General features: G+C 37.7%; 1 protein-coding gene across 1 annotated transcript in view; it reads left to right on the forward strand.

Annotated features, from left to right (window-relative positions):
• The window catches only part of ZNF292 (zinc finger protein 292), a 49,334-nt gene that overhangs the window by 18,664 nt on the left and 14,559 nt on the right, over window positions 1-16,111 (forward strand). Inside the window, exons 2-4 of the mRNA XM_002198266.6 lie at window positions 7,473-7,627; window positions 8,117-8,195; window positions 9,550-9,685. Of these exons, the coding sequence (XP_002198302.4) occupies window positions 7,473-7,627; window positions 8,117-8,195; window positions 9,550-9,685 (370 nt within the window). The remainder of the gene's footprint in view (window positions 1-7,472; window positions 7,628-8,116; window positions 8,196-9,549; window positions 9,686-16,111) is intronic.

Here is a 16,111-nt window from a genome sequence, read left to right on the forward strand (position 1 = left end):
CAAATGTGTTGTCTGACCATATGTCAGGGTTTGGGAGGTCAAAATCTCTCTTAAGTGAAGGTCAGGTTAATGACCACCTAAGGAACCTGATTGTACAAAATTCATTGAATCATAGCATGGTTTGAATTGGAAGGGACCTTAAAGATCATCTTGTTCCAGGCCATGGATAGGGGTGCCATTCAGTAGATCAGGTTGCACAGGACCCATCCAGCCCAGCCTTGAGCAGTGCCTGGGATGAGACATCATGCTTCACCACCTTGTGAGTAAAGAATTTATTTCTAATCTAAACTCACCTGCTTTCAGTTGAAACCATTGCCTCTTGTCCTGTTACTATCTGCTCATACAAAATTTCTTGCCCCTTTCTTTTTATGAGCGCATTTAAGATACTGGAAGGCCACAGTGAGATCTCTCCAAAGTCTTTGTTCTGTATGCTGATCAACCTCAGCTCTCAGCCTTTATTCATAGGAGTGCTGCTCCATTCCTCTGATCATCTGTGTGGCCTTCTCTGGAGCTGCTCAGCCAGGTCCATGTCCATCTTGTGCTGAGGACTGCAGATGCAGCACTCCAGGTTGGGTCTCACAAGGACAGAGTAGAGGGGGAGAATCCCCTCCCTTGACCAGCTGGCTACCCCTTTTATGGTGCAACCCACGATGCACTTGGCTCCCTGGGCTGTGAGCACAGTTGGTTGGCTTATGTTCAGCTTTTTATCCATGAGAACAACCATCCCTTTCCTCGGGGCTAATCTCAATGAGTCCTCGCAGTTTGTACTCACATCTGGTTACCCTGATGCATGGGTAGCACCTTGTACTTGGACTTGTTGAACTTATGTTCTTGTAGACACAGTTCTCAAGCTTGTCCGAGTCACTCTGGATAGAATCCCTTTTTTCCTCTTGTGTTAACTACATCATTCAGCTTTGTATCATCTGCAAAATTGCTGAGGGTACACTTGATCTCAGTTTCTGGGTCATGGATGAAGATATTGAAAAGCACTGGTCCCAAGATAAAGCCCTCAGGACACTTACTCTGGATCAAACTATGCTATATGTCTTCTTCCTTTCAGTCCCTTTAATCCTAAGCATCCAGTTCTAAACCAGTCCAGAACAGTCAGTGGAACTTGATTTGATTCAAGTGGTTATGCTGTCAGGCTCATTACAGAGTACGGCATCTCTATGCATCTTCCTCTCTATGATGATACGAAATTCGGGATCTCCAAATCATTTTCATTTCCTCATGATCCATCATCTAGTAGCACAAGCTGTGACTGGTTATTAGAGCATACCTGTCACATTTACAGAGGAGAATCTTAAGTCAAGAAAAATATTCTTAATCATGTGCATGGTTCGTATGGGAGACTTGCTTCACTGGTTTTCTTCAGTTACCCTTTCTTGACTGGAACCCTCACTTTCCTTTGAAATTTCTGTTCATGATAGCAGAACTGTACCTATTCTTCACCAGCTTTGAGTAAAGCTTGACCTGTTTTCTTGAATCAGGGCATTGGTGGTTTCTCTGAAAGCAGCTGCTCTTTTGCATCAGTTGGTTGTTGGCAGGTACAAGGGGAACCCTGCCTCTGTGGGAGTGCTCCATGGGAATAGCAAGTGGCAGAGTGATCTCACTGAGAAGTGCTGTAGCTCCTGCACCTGCCTGTGTGCATGGAACTCTGTCACTGCTTTGCTACCTCTGCCACCGTGGAGTTTATTTCATGGAGGGAGTTCCTTCAGCCACTCTTTATGTGCAGCTCCCTAAGACTCATCTCCACACAATACAGTTGTGTCAAGCTTGTTTGGACTTTCTCCTGTGTGGATGTGCTTGAAGAAAGTCACTGAAATAAAGGGTTTGCTACTTACTGCACTTGTTTGAGAGGTGCAGCTTATCTGTGTGGCCACTGTCTGTCACTTTCCCAGCCTCTTAGTCCTTTGGGTGTAGCAGGGAACGAAAATGACAGTCCCAGGCATGTCCTTACATAAATTTAAGTAAGCTTACCTATATCCAGATATGTTTAGGGTAAGAATCTGTTCTTCAGAGCTGAAGAAACGTGGGTTTGGACCATACACGTGTAACTCCTGGTAACAGTAAATAATGCTGCCTTTTAATATGAAACATATTTTACCACTGCTTTGGTGTTGTAGGGCTAGTTTTAGCAAAGATTGTTCAATAAAAGCATCCTCTGGTGGGTGGGTTGCTACAGCAACAGTCTTGTAAGGGTTCTGATAAAGATTGAAAATTGTCTGAATCTTACCTGTGGTTATACATTTTCTGCAGTTTAAATCACAGGTATAGTGTATTTTTTTATTGTACAGGTCAAGATTATTCCATTTTGGAGGATTCTTTACCGTGTAAGCTGCTGCTAAAATAAAATGACTGCTTCAGTCTCAAAGAGGAACAAAACTTTTGCTGCTGTGCTTGGAATACAGTGCTTGGCTTGATTAACAAGCATGTCCCAACTAGGGAGATAAATAACTTAATGAGGCCCAGGGCTGGGGGTAAAATTCTTTCTTTTTATGGTTGTAAGCAGAGCACAACACTGATTCATTAAGTAAAGCAGAATGAATTTTATTTTCTTTGTATAATGGCAGTGCTGTATAGAGACATCCAGACAAGGAAATCTGTCATACTAAAGAATGTTTTTGAAGGGTGTGGTGGGTGTAAATCCTTAATATAGTTCATGTAATGGCTTGGAAGTGGCTGATCTAGATATATGAAATAAAAATAGCACTACTTAGTGCTGAAATTAGTGCCACTATGTTATAGTGCAAACTTCTCTTCCTTGTTTTTACAGTGCATTTGTTGCTTTTAAAAGATGGTAGTAACAGGTCACCAACACTCTGAATACTTTTTGTTAGATGGTGTATTCTCAGAATTTGCTAATCTATTGATTACATCTATTTTGACTAACTGCTAATGAACTTCATATCTTAAAAATGAGATTTTATTTGCTTCAGTTTATTCTTAATAATCTGAATGTGGATTGTAGTGTTCTTCATTGGACTGTCATTGTTTCTGCCAGTGCTTTTATAATTCTTCTCTCATGCAATTTTCTGGTATTAATGACTACACAGTATTTCTGCAAGTTCTTATTTGTCTGGGAGAATTCCTGCTTGGTTCTGTCATAATGGGTCAGCAGTCTTTGGTATCCCCCCATGTGCAGATTGGATGGTGATCTGCCGAGCTGGTGGTTCTTTAGCTTGCTGACCACCTACTATGAAACTTGGGATCTCCTGATCTTGTTATTTACAGGTCTCAGTGGTCCCTTGTCATGTTATAAATCAGTGTCTCTCAATTGAGCCTGTCGGTTTCCTCCTTAGCTTCTCATATTTGCAATGGCAGGTGAAAATATTCTTGATACTCTCCAGTCACACTTCTTAGATGACCAATTGTTTAGTTATATTTTCCTGCCTCCTTCTTTTTTCTTACCCCTTCTTCCTCTGCTTCCTCAACACTTTGAGACACTTCCAGGATGTGTTGTCCTGGCTTGGTAGCTAAGTTGGAAATGTCCTTCATTTACCAAAGTTTACATTAATCTTACTGTTTGCTGTGCTCTTTTTAAGAGATGAGTAAAAGTAAGTGGGCCACATTCAAAATGAAATTTGCATCAACTAATAACACGGTGTTTCAAGTATTAAAATCAGGACTCATGACTTCATAGATCAATTTCCTAAATAGCACCTTACTGACCAGTTACTTGGCTAGATTTGGCTATTTGTAGGCTAGTTGTAGCAAGTTTGGACAATCTGGATAAAAGCTGGGTAAAAATGAATGGTAGATTATGGTGTTACTGCCTTGGTCTTATATGTTAGCTACTGCTTGAGAGATTGGTTATTGTTGTGGTTTGGTTTGAGGTTTTTTAAATATATATTTTGTCTAAAAAGAGGAGTACATTTTTTCAAATTAATCAGAAAGGGAAGTAATTTTGTGTGACAGTGTTAGTTTTAACACTTTATCGCCAATTACAAAGCTAATTGTCTGAGCTAAATAGCATTCCAGACTAATGCAAATAATTTTCCCAGCATATTTATGAATCAATATCAACAGTAAGATATGCTGAATTTCAGATTATCATGCTTGACCCTCTTTTATTCAGTCTCACCAGCAACTTGTTTTCACACTTTCCCTTTACTGGGAGAATTGTCTTCTAAGCAAGTGTGAAATTGGTTACACTGTAATACTCTTTTAACAAAAATCACTTGTATGGTGTTTTCTCCAGTACAAAAATGCAAGTCATTCCAAAGCACTTAAAAGAAGAAAATGTTTACTCCTTAAGGAAAAAGAATTATATCACTATGCTTTTTATTTAAGTTTTCTGCAAGTACTGTACCATGAAAGGTGGAGTATTGATTGCTCTAGTGAATTCTTCACAAGAAACAACATCAGTTTGAGGAGAGAGGGTTACTTTTACAGGTCTGTGGCATTAATGTAATCTTAAGGTTATGCTATTCCCTCTTTTAATGTGACTACTTTATATCAGCTGGACAAAGTGAAGAAGTTACTGCCTTTTCTATGCAAAACACTGCCCCGAGATCCAAAAACTGAAGAATATAAAGTATACTTTTGTGGGCTGTTTTTTGTTCAGCTTTGCTGTTTTGCCACTAGCATCCTTAAACATATCGCATGTGTTAAGTCAGTAACAGAAATCACAGTACTTCTGGTTATGAGAGTATCAGGACAAAGGGAGGCTTTTCGCTGGAGTTTCTTTCAAAATTCTTTGACAGCAACTGCTTTGTTCTGATTATTCTAGAGCATTGAGCAAAATTGCCAAGTGGTACTGAAATAGTGTTTGCTAATATTGTTACCTTGTTTATCTAGTCCTCCTCTGTTTTTCTTATTTGCTTCATCTCTGTTTTGCTCTTCCTTGGTTTCTCTGCCATGATCTGTGGTGCTTTTGGCTGCTCTTAGGAGAGCATCAAATTGAGTGTTAAAGTAACACAGACAATATTCCAGTCAGGTTCAAGGTTCCAGTAGGGAGCACTAGATGCTCAGAAGCATCTTCTGCTGCAGGAGAGTATATAACTTCTTTACATACTGATTGTGTAGTAAGAGCTCCTTTAAAACCAAACCAGACTTTAATGCAGCATTTTGCCAAAACTTGCGTATTTCTTACCTGTTATATCCTTGAATAAGGTACCTTTGGGTCTTTTTTTTGTGTGAATATATAATGTGATATATAATGTGGTGATGGTATTGTAATTGCAGATGACCACATGAAACAGTGCTGATTCAGTTCATTATAGCTGACATTCTTTATTGAGAGGATTTATTTGGATATTGCGAAATGTAAGAATTTTAAGTATGTTCTTATAGTACCAGTGGTTAACTCAGTACAGACAGCTAACATAGACAATGCTGAATTTAACTTAAGCTTAGCTTTGCAGATTTGAAGACAGGAATAAACCTAGTTTTGTTTTGTCTTGTTTTTTAATATGATGGCTTGCATTTCCACAATAATTAATGTTTGATTTTCTTACTTTCCGATACATAAACATGTACCAAGTTCTGTTTTATCATTTGAGTTTTACTGTATCCCAGACATAGCAAACTCCTTCAGATAGTTGTACTAATATGTTAGAAATCAAACAAAATTTCATCATTTGGTGTTAATTGAGTTGAGAAGCACTTTGTTCTGTTTCTTATTCAGGTATGTGGGGGACTCTGGAGCAGAAGAGGTTTGTTGCTCAGAGGGCACTGATTTTTTCCTTACCAGAACAAACCTTATCATAATTGAAACAATGTTGTCAAAATTAGTTTACTTACAGCTGGCCTTAATATAAAGGAGAACTATGACTTTTATAAATGTCCTTGACAGAATGAGGTCTCTAACATGCTTTCACGCTGACAAACCTGGTTTCCTTCCATGAAGTAGGTGGTTCTGCAAACAAGCAGATGGCAACAGATGTTTTTCTGCCAGACATCAGCAGGTCCTAGTATCATCATCTCCCATAGTATTCTTATAAACAAAACTATGAAATAGTCCACTGGCTGATGTGTGGGTCCCAAAGACTTAGTAGTACAAAGCCCAGATGGCAGCCAGCACTTGCGGCTTCCTATCAAAGCTCAATACTGGAACAAATATTCTCTTCTTTATTAGTAACTGAACAAGGGGACAGAGTGCATCTTCAGCACTTTTGTGGATGATAGTGATTTGATGGAAGCAAGCAAGGTAAGAGACAGATCAGAGAGACTGTTGTGAGGGAGCTCAGTATCCAGGAGGAATGCACTGACATGTAGTTTGGTTAAGGTGAGCACAAAGCTGGGGGGGTGGGAGGGAGTGTAGCCCTATGCACCAGTGGAAGCTCGGGACCAGCTCTGGGGCAGCAGCCCATCTGTTCTTCTGAGCAGCCCCAGTGTGCCCTGGCTGAGCACCTGCTTCGCTTTCTGCTGTGCAAGTCCCAGTGTGAAGGGGATTAATCGCTGTGTTGAGAACATGTGAGAGTGCTGCTCTAGGTACTGGTGGAGGAAAATCCTAATAAATTGAATTCTAAACACTCAGAAACAGGTTGCCCAGAAAGGCTGTATAGTCTCAGTTCTTCAGGATACACACAGCTCCATGAACATATTCCTCCAAACAATATATTATAATGGCCCTGCTTTCAGCCAAAACTGCTCTCTCTCACTCTCAGCTTTCTGTGTGTTGTGCCCCTTAAAAAGCAAACAACAAAACTGGTCATTGTAATATGACAGGCTCCTTGTAACCTGCCATGGTGTAGGAATTAGTTTGCAATCCATTATGTTACCCTAGGCATGATAGCCTAGAGATCCATGGGAGATGTGGTTGGAATGTTGACTGGATACTCTGCCTAAATGTGTGTCTGAGTCCCCTGGCATTGACTGAAATGAACAGAAATCTTCTGCACTTTGGTTGCTGATGTTTATTTCATCATTCTTATGAGTTTTAGCTTAAAATCAGTATTTGTAGGTATTCATTTGATAAGTAGGAAAACAATTTTTTTACTAATGGGTTTTTGATGTACAAATGGCATCTTTAAAATGCATAGAACATATTCCTTTCAGAGCCATGTAAAAAGCAATGTCCGGAAGATACTTGTGTCTTCAAGGTGGCAAAGCATGGGAAAAGTAAAACTGTTCCTGGAAGTAGAAAAGTTAAAATAAAGACTAATACTTTCACATTTACTTGCTTTAGAAGCTGAACTGTAGAGGTGAATGTCTAAAAATGGGTTTTCAGTCCCTTAACTATGATATGGTCTTCAGGCTGCTGTATTTGGAAAATAGGAATGTAAAATGAATCATACGATGTTACCACAGGGAGGAAGTGTCAGTCATAATGTTCTTATACGTTCAGAGAACAATTGTGGATGGAGTCTTAAGTGTCAGTTGTTAATGAAACAGTTAATTTTAGGGCAAAAAAGCATGCTTATAGAATATGTAATTCATATTAAGGAGATCTACTAATGAGAAATATATAATTTTAAACTTATATTTGTTCCTGATTTTTGGACTGTTTTTTTTCTTTTCCTAAATAGACTTTGTTGGAATATGCAGAAAAGTGGAAGACATCAGAAGATCCTCTGCCTCTGTTGGAGGTGTACACGGTGGCTATCCGAAGTTATGTTAAAGCACGACCTTACCTTACCTCTGAGTGTGAAAACGTAGCCTTTGTGCTTGAACGTTTAGCACTGTGAGTATGATTTTTTGGTTACTAAAACCAGTCTGTATGGTATTAACTTCTCATTGTCTAAATGTTTTCTTAATCCAGTTCTCAGCACTACCTTACTAATGGTAGATTTTGTATGTAAGAGAGAATATCTGGATGTTGGAATTGAGGCAAGAAGATTCCTGACCTAGGACCAGCCAACATTCCTGGCTTGAAACACTTTGCTATTAATGATCTGCATACTATCTGAAAATGCATCAATTTGCACAGGCTTTTACGGAGTTGGATTCAACGATGATTTTTTTTTTTTTTTTTAAATGGGATCTTTGCGAGAACTTGCTTTTACAGGTTCTCCAAGAGTGTTCATGAGCTCTTTTTCTTTGTGTTCAAGGAAGCAAACTGTTTTGTGGCTGGTGTTTCAAACAACTATTTTGATATTAGAATAAAGAATTGTTGGTTATGCAATTTCAGCATCAAAAATTTCTTCAAATAATATTTCTTTTTGACTTCCAGAAGCTGTATTGAACTTCTACTGTGTCTGCCTCTGGACTTACCTGAAAATAAATGGGAAGAATTTCAGGCTTTTGTACAGGTGAGTTTAGTTCATAAAATAAAGACTGAAGAGCTTTTCAGAATGGTTTAGAAATCTAGGGATATTCAGTATGTAGTCTGTCTGTAAGGAGCAAGGCCTTCATCTGGAAATCCTACGTACTCTGCAGTAATTGCTGAAGGTAATATCATTTGTCTGCATGCAGCAGCTGTGGAGAAAAAAATAGTTACAGATTATTGAAAGAAAATTCATGTTTTAAAATATGGTTGACTATTAACACTCTTAGAAATTAAATATTATCATATAAGTAATTCTTTACTATATATGGTTGTATATTTGAAAATTATGAATGAAAGCCAGTTGATACTGAAGAGTTTTTAGATCTCTCACAGGGCACTGGTTGGTTAAGGTTAGGGCACTGCAGTAAAGGAGAGTGCTAGAACAAGTTGTGCTTCTCTGTATTTATCAGAAATATGTAGTGGGAGGTCCAGTCTACAGTTTAAAAAAAAAAAAAGAAAGGAAGTGGGGAGGAGAAAAAAATAATAATGAAAAGACCGGATAGAGTTACCTCAGGATTCACAGCCTAAGTAGCAGAGGAAGATGAAAGGCTGATTGTTTTAGAGTGAATTTTGACTAGCAATTGCCTTATATAATCCAATTCTGAAGAGATGTGTTTGATGCTGAGGGGTTCCGCAGCCTTGAGAGCAGGAGGAAAAGTAAAAGAAAAATGAGCTATTTCTTGTTGTTTTAGTGTTTTGGTTTTTTTTAAGGACCAGTGTGAGTTGCGCATTGCTACTTAAGCCACAGATTTTTACAGGTATTTAGTTTGCTCCCAAGTGTATGTCTGCTCACAGAATTTATTCTAGAATGTAAGTGCAGTGGAAGATATTTTAATTGATTTTAAGACTTCAAACTGTTTCATCATATTTGCATAGAACTATGCGGTGAGATCTTAACAGCTAAAATCTTTAGCCATTATAAAAATACTTTTTTCAGTGTCTTCAGAAACTGAGAAATTGAGCTGCTAAAGAGTTTGAGAAGATAAAGTTTAGGCACCTGGTACCAGAACAGTATGTGGACTACAGAAATTGCTCATCCAGTTTTAAAAGAGAGGCCTATTTCAAAATTTCGTTTTAGAAATTTCAGAAGTAGCCCTGTTAGTAAATTTCAAGGTGAGTTTGAAACATTCAGTTGTTTTAGTTTCTCAGCTTATATCTTAGGCAACAGAGGCAGAAGTAAAACCTGTATAGGCTGAATGTTAAAAATTGTTTTGTTATACATTTAATTCTCTATCTGGTAAGGCATTAATTTGATAATATAAGGTATAAAGGAATATGAAAGACATTATTTATGTCTTTTTAAAATAATACCTTGTTTTGTAAAATATATTATTCAGGTGGCTCATAAAAACTTGATGGAAAATGGCAGCCAGGAACTGCACATTTTAACAACACTTACACAAGAGAAGGGAGTGTGGAAGAACCCAGTATTGTGTGGTATTCTGTCCCAGGAACAGTTGGACCCAGATAAAGGTAAAATTTAAAGTTACTTACTTCAGTTTTATGGTACATTGAAATATTATTATGATCGATGGAAGTTTTTTGTTCAATATAGTTTCTGGTAATTTATAAACTATATTAATAAATATGCTTGTAGCATTTTCTGAACTATTAAGATAGTATGTTCATGGTAACATACAAATAATTTAATGTTGGTATTTTGCATAAAACAATCATGCCTCAAATTATCTTGCCATTTTCTTTATAAGCCATGTGAAGGAAGTTTGCATACAGGCTTACAGGGCTAAGTTCAATACTAATACGCAAAATTTATTGGACATAAACCCAAAAAATAAAAACTACATATATATTTTTAAATGAGAGTGTCATTATGATATGTTATTTTTGTTTGGGTGATTGCAATTCAAAAGCACTATAGTTGTGTGAATAAATCTTAGGGGTTTTTTTGATTCTTTGCCTAAATGGTTTTAGAATCTGTATAAAGCGTCACACATAATCATCTGTGGCAAAGTTGCACAATTCTTACATCAAGTGAAGTAGTTCCTCTTAGTGTCTGCCTCCTTTTAGACTGGTGCCTGCTTATTTCATATGATATTTTCTATCTATTAATAAGTTAACTATTCTCATGTCTTTTAATGAATGCGTCACAAGACCTGATTTGATAGACTGCTGTCATATCTCATCTCTTCTGTACTGTCTTGCATGTCTTCCAAATTTACTGTCCCATTCATTGTATGGGAAATGAAAAGTTTATTCAGCAGTCAGTATTATTTTCTGCTCTCTTCAGCATTCCTTTCATAATATTTAATTTATAATAATAATATTCCTTTCATAACATTAGTCTTGCTTCTGACTCAGCATTGAACCAATGTTTTCTTAAATCAGAACTAAACATGACATTTTCTTGAGGACTAGTTCCTGTTTAAGTGCTAGGATTTTCCCCTGTCATGCCTGTACGTACAGTCAGGCTTTTTTTTTTTTCCTCCGTGAAAATAATTTTGGGGGTTTTAATCAACATTTTAATTTTATCTGTTATGCTGTGTTATGGATTGTTGGCATATTTTATCATGGTTCTTTGCCGTTTTCCACATGTTTGTAAAAGTGCTGGACATAGGCTGTCCCTGGTACAGATCCTACAGAAATCCACTGAGAGTTTGTTTGGGCTTTTTATTTCTTTTTCCATTAACTGATAATTTATCTGTACAAGACTATTCTTTTTACTGCCAAGAGTGCTTGGTATCTTTAGGGATTTGATAGACTTCTTCTAGTGCTGGTAGAAAATAAGTTGTAGCTCCTTTTATTCAAATTACCACAGCTCCCTTGGATAAGTCTGGTAAATGTAAAATATGATTCTCAATTTTTGTTTTTTTGGTTTTTTTGTTTTTTTGGTTTTTTTTCCAGAAGTTGGGCGTACTCTTCCACAAATTTGCATTTTGTTGCTTCTTTTAATTACTTATTATACACCTAATAAAGACTTTGGATTTGTATGTAGTCCTCAGAATCCCAAAGAGTACTCATTTACTAGCTTCCTCTCAACCACACTGCAGCCATTGTAACAGTAATTTAATTGCCTTATAGTTGAGTCTTTTTAAGATCTTGATCATTAATTCAGTATTGGACAAGGAGGTCACAGGACAGTAAGATTGTGACCAGGGCTTCAGGAGAGCTAACTTTAACATCTTTAAGGAATTTCTTGTAAGAGTCCCATGGGAACAGGTCCTGCACTGCTATCAGACATTGCATTGCATTTACATGGTGACTGGACCCGCTATTACTTCAGGTTTCACCTGCATGACTTTTTTTTTCCTCAAGATTGCATATGATAGATAAGAAGCACTTGTATTTGGAGAAAGGAATTTTCTACATTTCTCCACTTCATTAATTGGTTATGGAAGGAAACCTTAGTAATGTCTTAATTTTCTCACTACATAGTTGGGTCTTTCATCATACTGGCCTCCTCCTGAGCTACCAGATAGCTTAATGTGAGATCAGGACTGATATTAATCTAGAATTGAAGCTGATCTGAATTAATAACACCTGAAAATTGGGTTTCCTGAAGTCACATGGCTGTCTGTGCAGTCTTATTGCCAAAGACTGAAAGCTGAAGTACACCAAAGTGTTTAAGGTTATGCCATAGCCTATGCAATGTTAAAATACTGCACTTCAATCCTCAATTTCTGCCAGTGTGGCTTGTGCTCTAGCATGAACCTGCTTTTCCATCCTCGAGGTTACCATTTTTATGTAGTGATGGTATAATCCTTCAAAGCTGTCATTAGTATCTCCTCAGCTGATACTGAGTGGGAGGGGAGGAACTGTTTGGAGGAAAAGGATCTTTGATAACCTTACGAAAAGCCAGGCTGCTGCTGCTTTTTTGGTATCTAATTTTAATTATCCTTAGAGATTTAAAACTGCATGCCAGGAGTTAGGTTCTTGAATTTTTCGTAAATATAAATGTAGTAAGGAGGCATCTAAAGAATATCTCACTGAGAAGAGGATCTGGATATAACCATCACTATCCAGAGATTGTCAAGGTGATAACAGGCAGAATGTAACAGCCAGTGTGGATCTATTTTCAATAATGAGAGTACCTGTCACCAGAAGTTGAAGGGTACCAGCAGCTTCAGTTTTGAGAGGAGAAAAACATGTTTTCATCCTGGGTATATTCAAGGCAGCCGTCTGGAACTTCTTTTCCCCTTTTCTCCAGACACTGTGCCACCACCAGAGGCATCCAGGATTGATGCTGCATTCAGCACAGTTGTGCTGAGATGTTTGCATGAAGGATTCTGAGTCCCAGCTCCTGGTAGATATGGAAAGCATCAAGTCAGTTCAGTCTCACCCATAGTGTGAATGCACATGTAGACTAAACTTGAAGATGACTAAAGAGGTGTTGTGGCTCAACTCCAGCCAAGCCCCACTCAACCACTCTCTCATTTCCCCGCCAGCAGCACTGGGGAGAGAACAGGAAGGGCAAAGGTAGAAATCTCACAAGCTGAGATAAAGACAGTTCCATATGGAAAGCAGAAGCCATGCACACAAGCAAAGCAAGGAATGAATTCACTGCTTCCCATGGGCAGGCGGGTGTTCAGCCATCCCCAGGAGTGCAGGGCCCCATCACACCCAGCAGTGACTTGGGAAGACAAACACCATCACTGCAAACGTCCTCCCCTTCCTCCTTCTATACCGAGCATGATGTTCCTTGGTCTGGAATGTCCCTTTGGTCACCTGGGGTCACCTGTCGGGCTGTGTCTCCTCCCAAGCTCCCACAGGGCCCTCCCCAGCCTGGCAGCGCAGAAATCAGAAAAGGCCTTGGCTCTGTGTAAGGCCTGCCCAGCAATAATAAAAACATCTCCACATCATCATCACTGTGTTCAGCACAAATCAATACACAGCTCTGTACTAGCCGTGGTGAAGAAAATTAACCCTGCCCCAGTCAAACCCAGTACATTAGTTTCCTGACTAGCAACTGAAGTTCTTGGAGATGGATTGTCCATGTGGATATTCACCTCCTGGCTTCATCCTCTCTGGCTAAAGCAAGGTTGATAAGACATAAAGGTGGTGGATAAATCTGTACCTATACTACATCTGATGAGGGGTCTGGTAGTAGGATTATGAGTGCTTTGTAAGGCAAATATTCTTTGTCCTCTTAAAGTGTTCTAGTCAGCTAAAACATGGCACTAATCTGGACTGTCTTCCACAGAGAACTTGTTAGTGCCTGGAGCTTATTCCTGCTCTCATGTGCCGCTAATCTGTGGATTACGTTTTCTCTGCTTTAGCCCATGTATGGTGTGAGCAATACCCATAATAAAAGTTCATAGTCCTTCTTGTGAACTTGGTGGGGAATCACTTGGTCATAGGACCTGATATGCCAGCTGTGGAATTCAAGAGTATAAGAGGGAAAATGTCTAAAAGGTTAGATCACAATCTGTCCAAGTTAATTTGCTAGATTTAGTAGATTGTAGTACCACCTGTCAGATGCTATCTGCACATCTTTATTTTCCCTCATGTTCTGTAATTTTCTATGAATTTTACACATGCCTGGCACAAACATGTTTGTGAATTTTAATAGATGATAGAGCATTGCACAAAAATTACATTTTATATTTTTTCCAATAATTGTTCCCGTTAAATATGTCAGGGTTTACACTCATAAAGGTTAAGTGATTTGTTCTAGAGAAGCACTTGTGTCTCAAAGCATTTTTATAAATTACAGTTGTTATGGTAGGCTAGCAGTTTGTCCACAATTACTTCAGAAAGTGACATTGCGCAATAAAATACATTTATCAAGTATTTTAAAAATAAACAACACCTCAGGATCTTCAAAATCTTATCTTTAAGACTGTTCCCCACCATAAACTTAGTCCTGTAACGCCAGCACTCATTTTTGTCTTAAAATGTCAGCTTTAATTCAGTTACAAAACAAATGTATTAAAATTCATGTTTTGAATGAGCTTTCAGATGTTAAACATAATGGTTATAATCACTGGGATTAGAATAAAGGTTTAAGAGCTAATATGTAACTGGTAACCCTGAGGTCTTCCTGTGTCTTGTTGAGAAGATAACAGAAAATGTGCTGATGCTTATGCAAGGTAGGCTGGCTGAAGCAATAAATGCTAAGGGAAGGGATTACTGAGAACTAGCAGATAGAAAGTAGTGTTTACAATATTAAATGCAGCAATTATGGTAATAAATCAGAGTGAAACATCTTGGGTTACAAATATATCTTAAAGTCTAAATTCTTCCTGTATCTTGTTACAGAAATAAGGTAAAACGTTCCAATGTTATTCCAGGCAGACTATCCAGGACTAAATGTTGTAGGCGAAGGGATTATTGGTACCTGGTAGAGGAAGAGCAAGGCTAGACTATTGAATGTGGTTAGTCACAGGGTCATTTGTGGGTTGGCAGGAGTATGAACATCTTTTATAATGCATTGGTAATGACATTAAAGGAACATTTATCTGCTGCTCAGAATGTCCTCTAATAAATAAAACAAAATATTTGCTGTCTACCCATTGTCTGTTGATGTGCTCTGATTTTCCTTTGTTCCTGCATAAATGCAAATCTGGTCGTAGCTTCATCGCCATGGGGAAAGGAAGAAGGAGCTCATTTGATTTGAGTATTCTTACACATCAGTTTGCCATTGCTGATCATTTGTAACAGGGTACAAGGATATGGAAAAACAACTTGAGAATTTGGGTGAAATGATAATTCAACCATAAAAGTGAAAGTGCATGAAAGATAACAGGCCCGATTTCTGAAAAGGCAGTATTTTCTGCATTACAGCCTTGTGCACTAAAGTGGTAAAGAAAACAATTGACCTGATTTCAATTTCAAGATGGTGTTGTTAGTAATGTTCTATATAAGCAGCTTGAAGAAGGAGAAATTATTAAATAAAGACGTTAATCAAATAATAAGTAGTATGGGAAGAACAGTATATAAATACGTACAATAATACATACATACAGTAAATAGTATGAGAAGAAGCAAAGAATGAAGTGAGCTTTTTTTTTAAGTAAACCATGTTTCGTATTCTCATAGTTCAAGTATTACAGAGAGAATTAACTTTTTACATGTTGAAAGTAGTTATTTCATCAAATCATAACAGAATTTGAAAAGTCAAGAAAATATAAATTAAGTGAATGGGCAACATGATTCAGGTGAAATTCAGGATGAGGCAATTAAAAGGAATATGATGAATATTCCTATCAAGATGTGTCAGAAAGTGAGCACTGCAGATGACCAGAAGGTTTTGGGAATACTCAAAGGCTGGAAGAAATCTCATTCAGACATGATCAAGATTTTACTCCTAATACTGAAAGCATATAATGAATATGCTGATTTTCACAAAAGAAATGAAAATCAGTGGAAAAAGTCTGCTGTTTTTAAAAGATGTGAGAATGTGTTTTGAAATTAAAGTGAGGGCAGTTGAAAACCATGTTGGTTTTTTATGCATTATATATCTACCTTGAAACAGGGAGGAGATGATGTCAAAAGGATTAGAGAAAATAGTCTAGTTTTAATAATTGACTTTAAATGTTCTAGAGGTAGTAATAAGCATCATGCTTCAAAGCTGGAACAATTTTGATCTTGAAGATCTGGGTGAGACCAGAGATGTATGTTTAAGATTTGGAACATTAACCTGTGTTCCCCTTTTTTGTAGAATTCTTATGCCTTCCAACTGAGGCACTTAGTTTGTTTGTTAGTGTAGGCAGAGTTTAGCTCTGTGGGAGCATATTTGAAAAATCCTGTTCAGTACCCATCTCTTTCGAGTTTTAGACTATGCACAGTCAAATGTATACAAGATATGCCTCTTTTTTCAAATAAGGAAACTTTTTTGGTTGAAGAACCATAAAGTGTTTGACTGTATGAAACATTTCACACCAATAAAAAAGGGTTCAGAAACTTTTGTACTTGTCACATATGTTCTTCAATAGCAAAATC

Source organism: Taeniopygia guttata, chromosome 3 (assembly GCF_048771995.1).
Source record: "Taeniopygia guttata chromosome 3, bTaeGut7.mat, whole genome shotgun sequence".
Lineage (NCBI taxonomy): Eukaryota > Metazoa > Chordata > Aves > Passeriformes > Estrildidae > Taeniopygia > Taeniopygia guttata.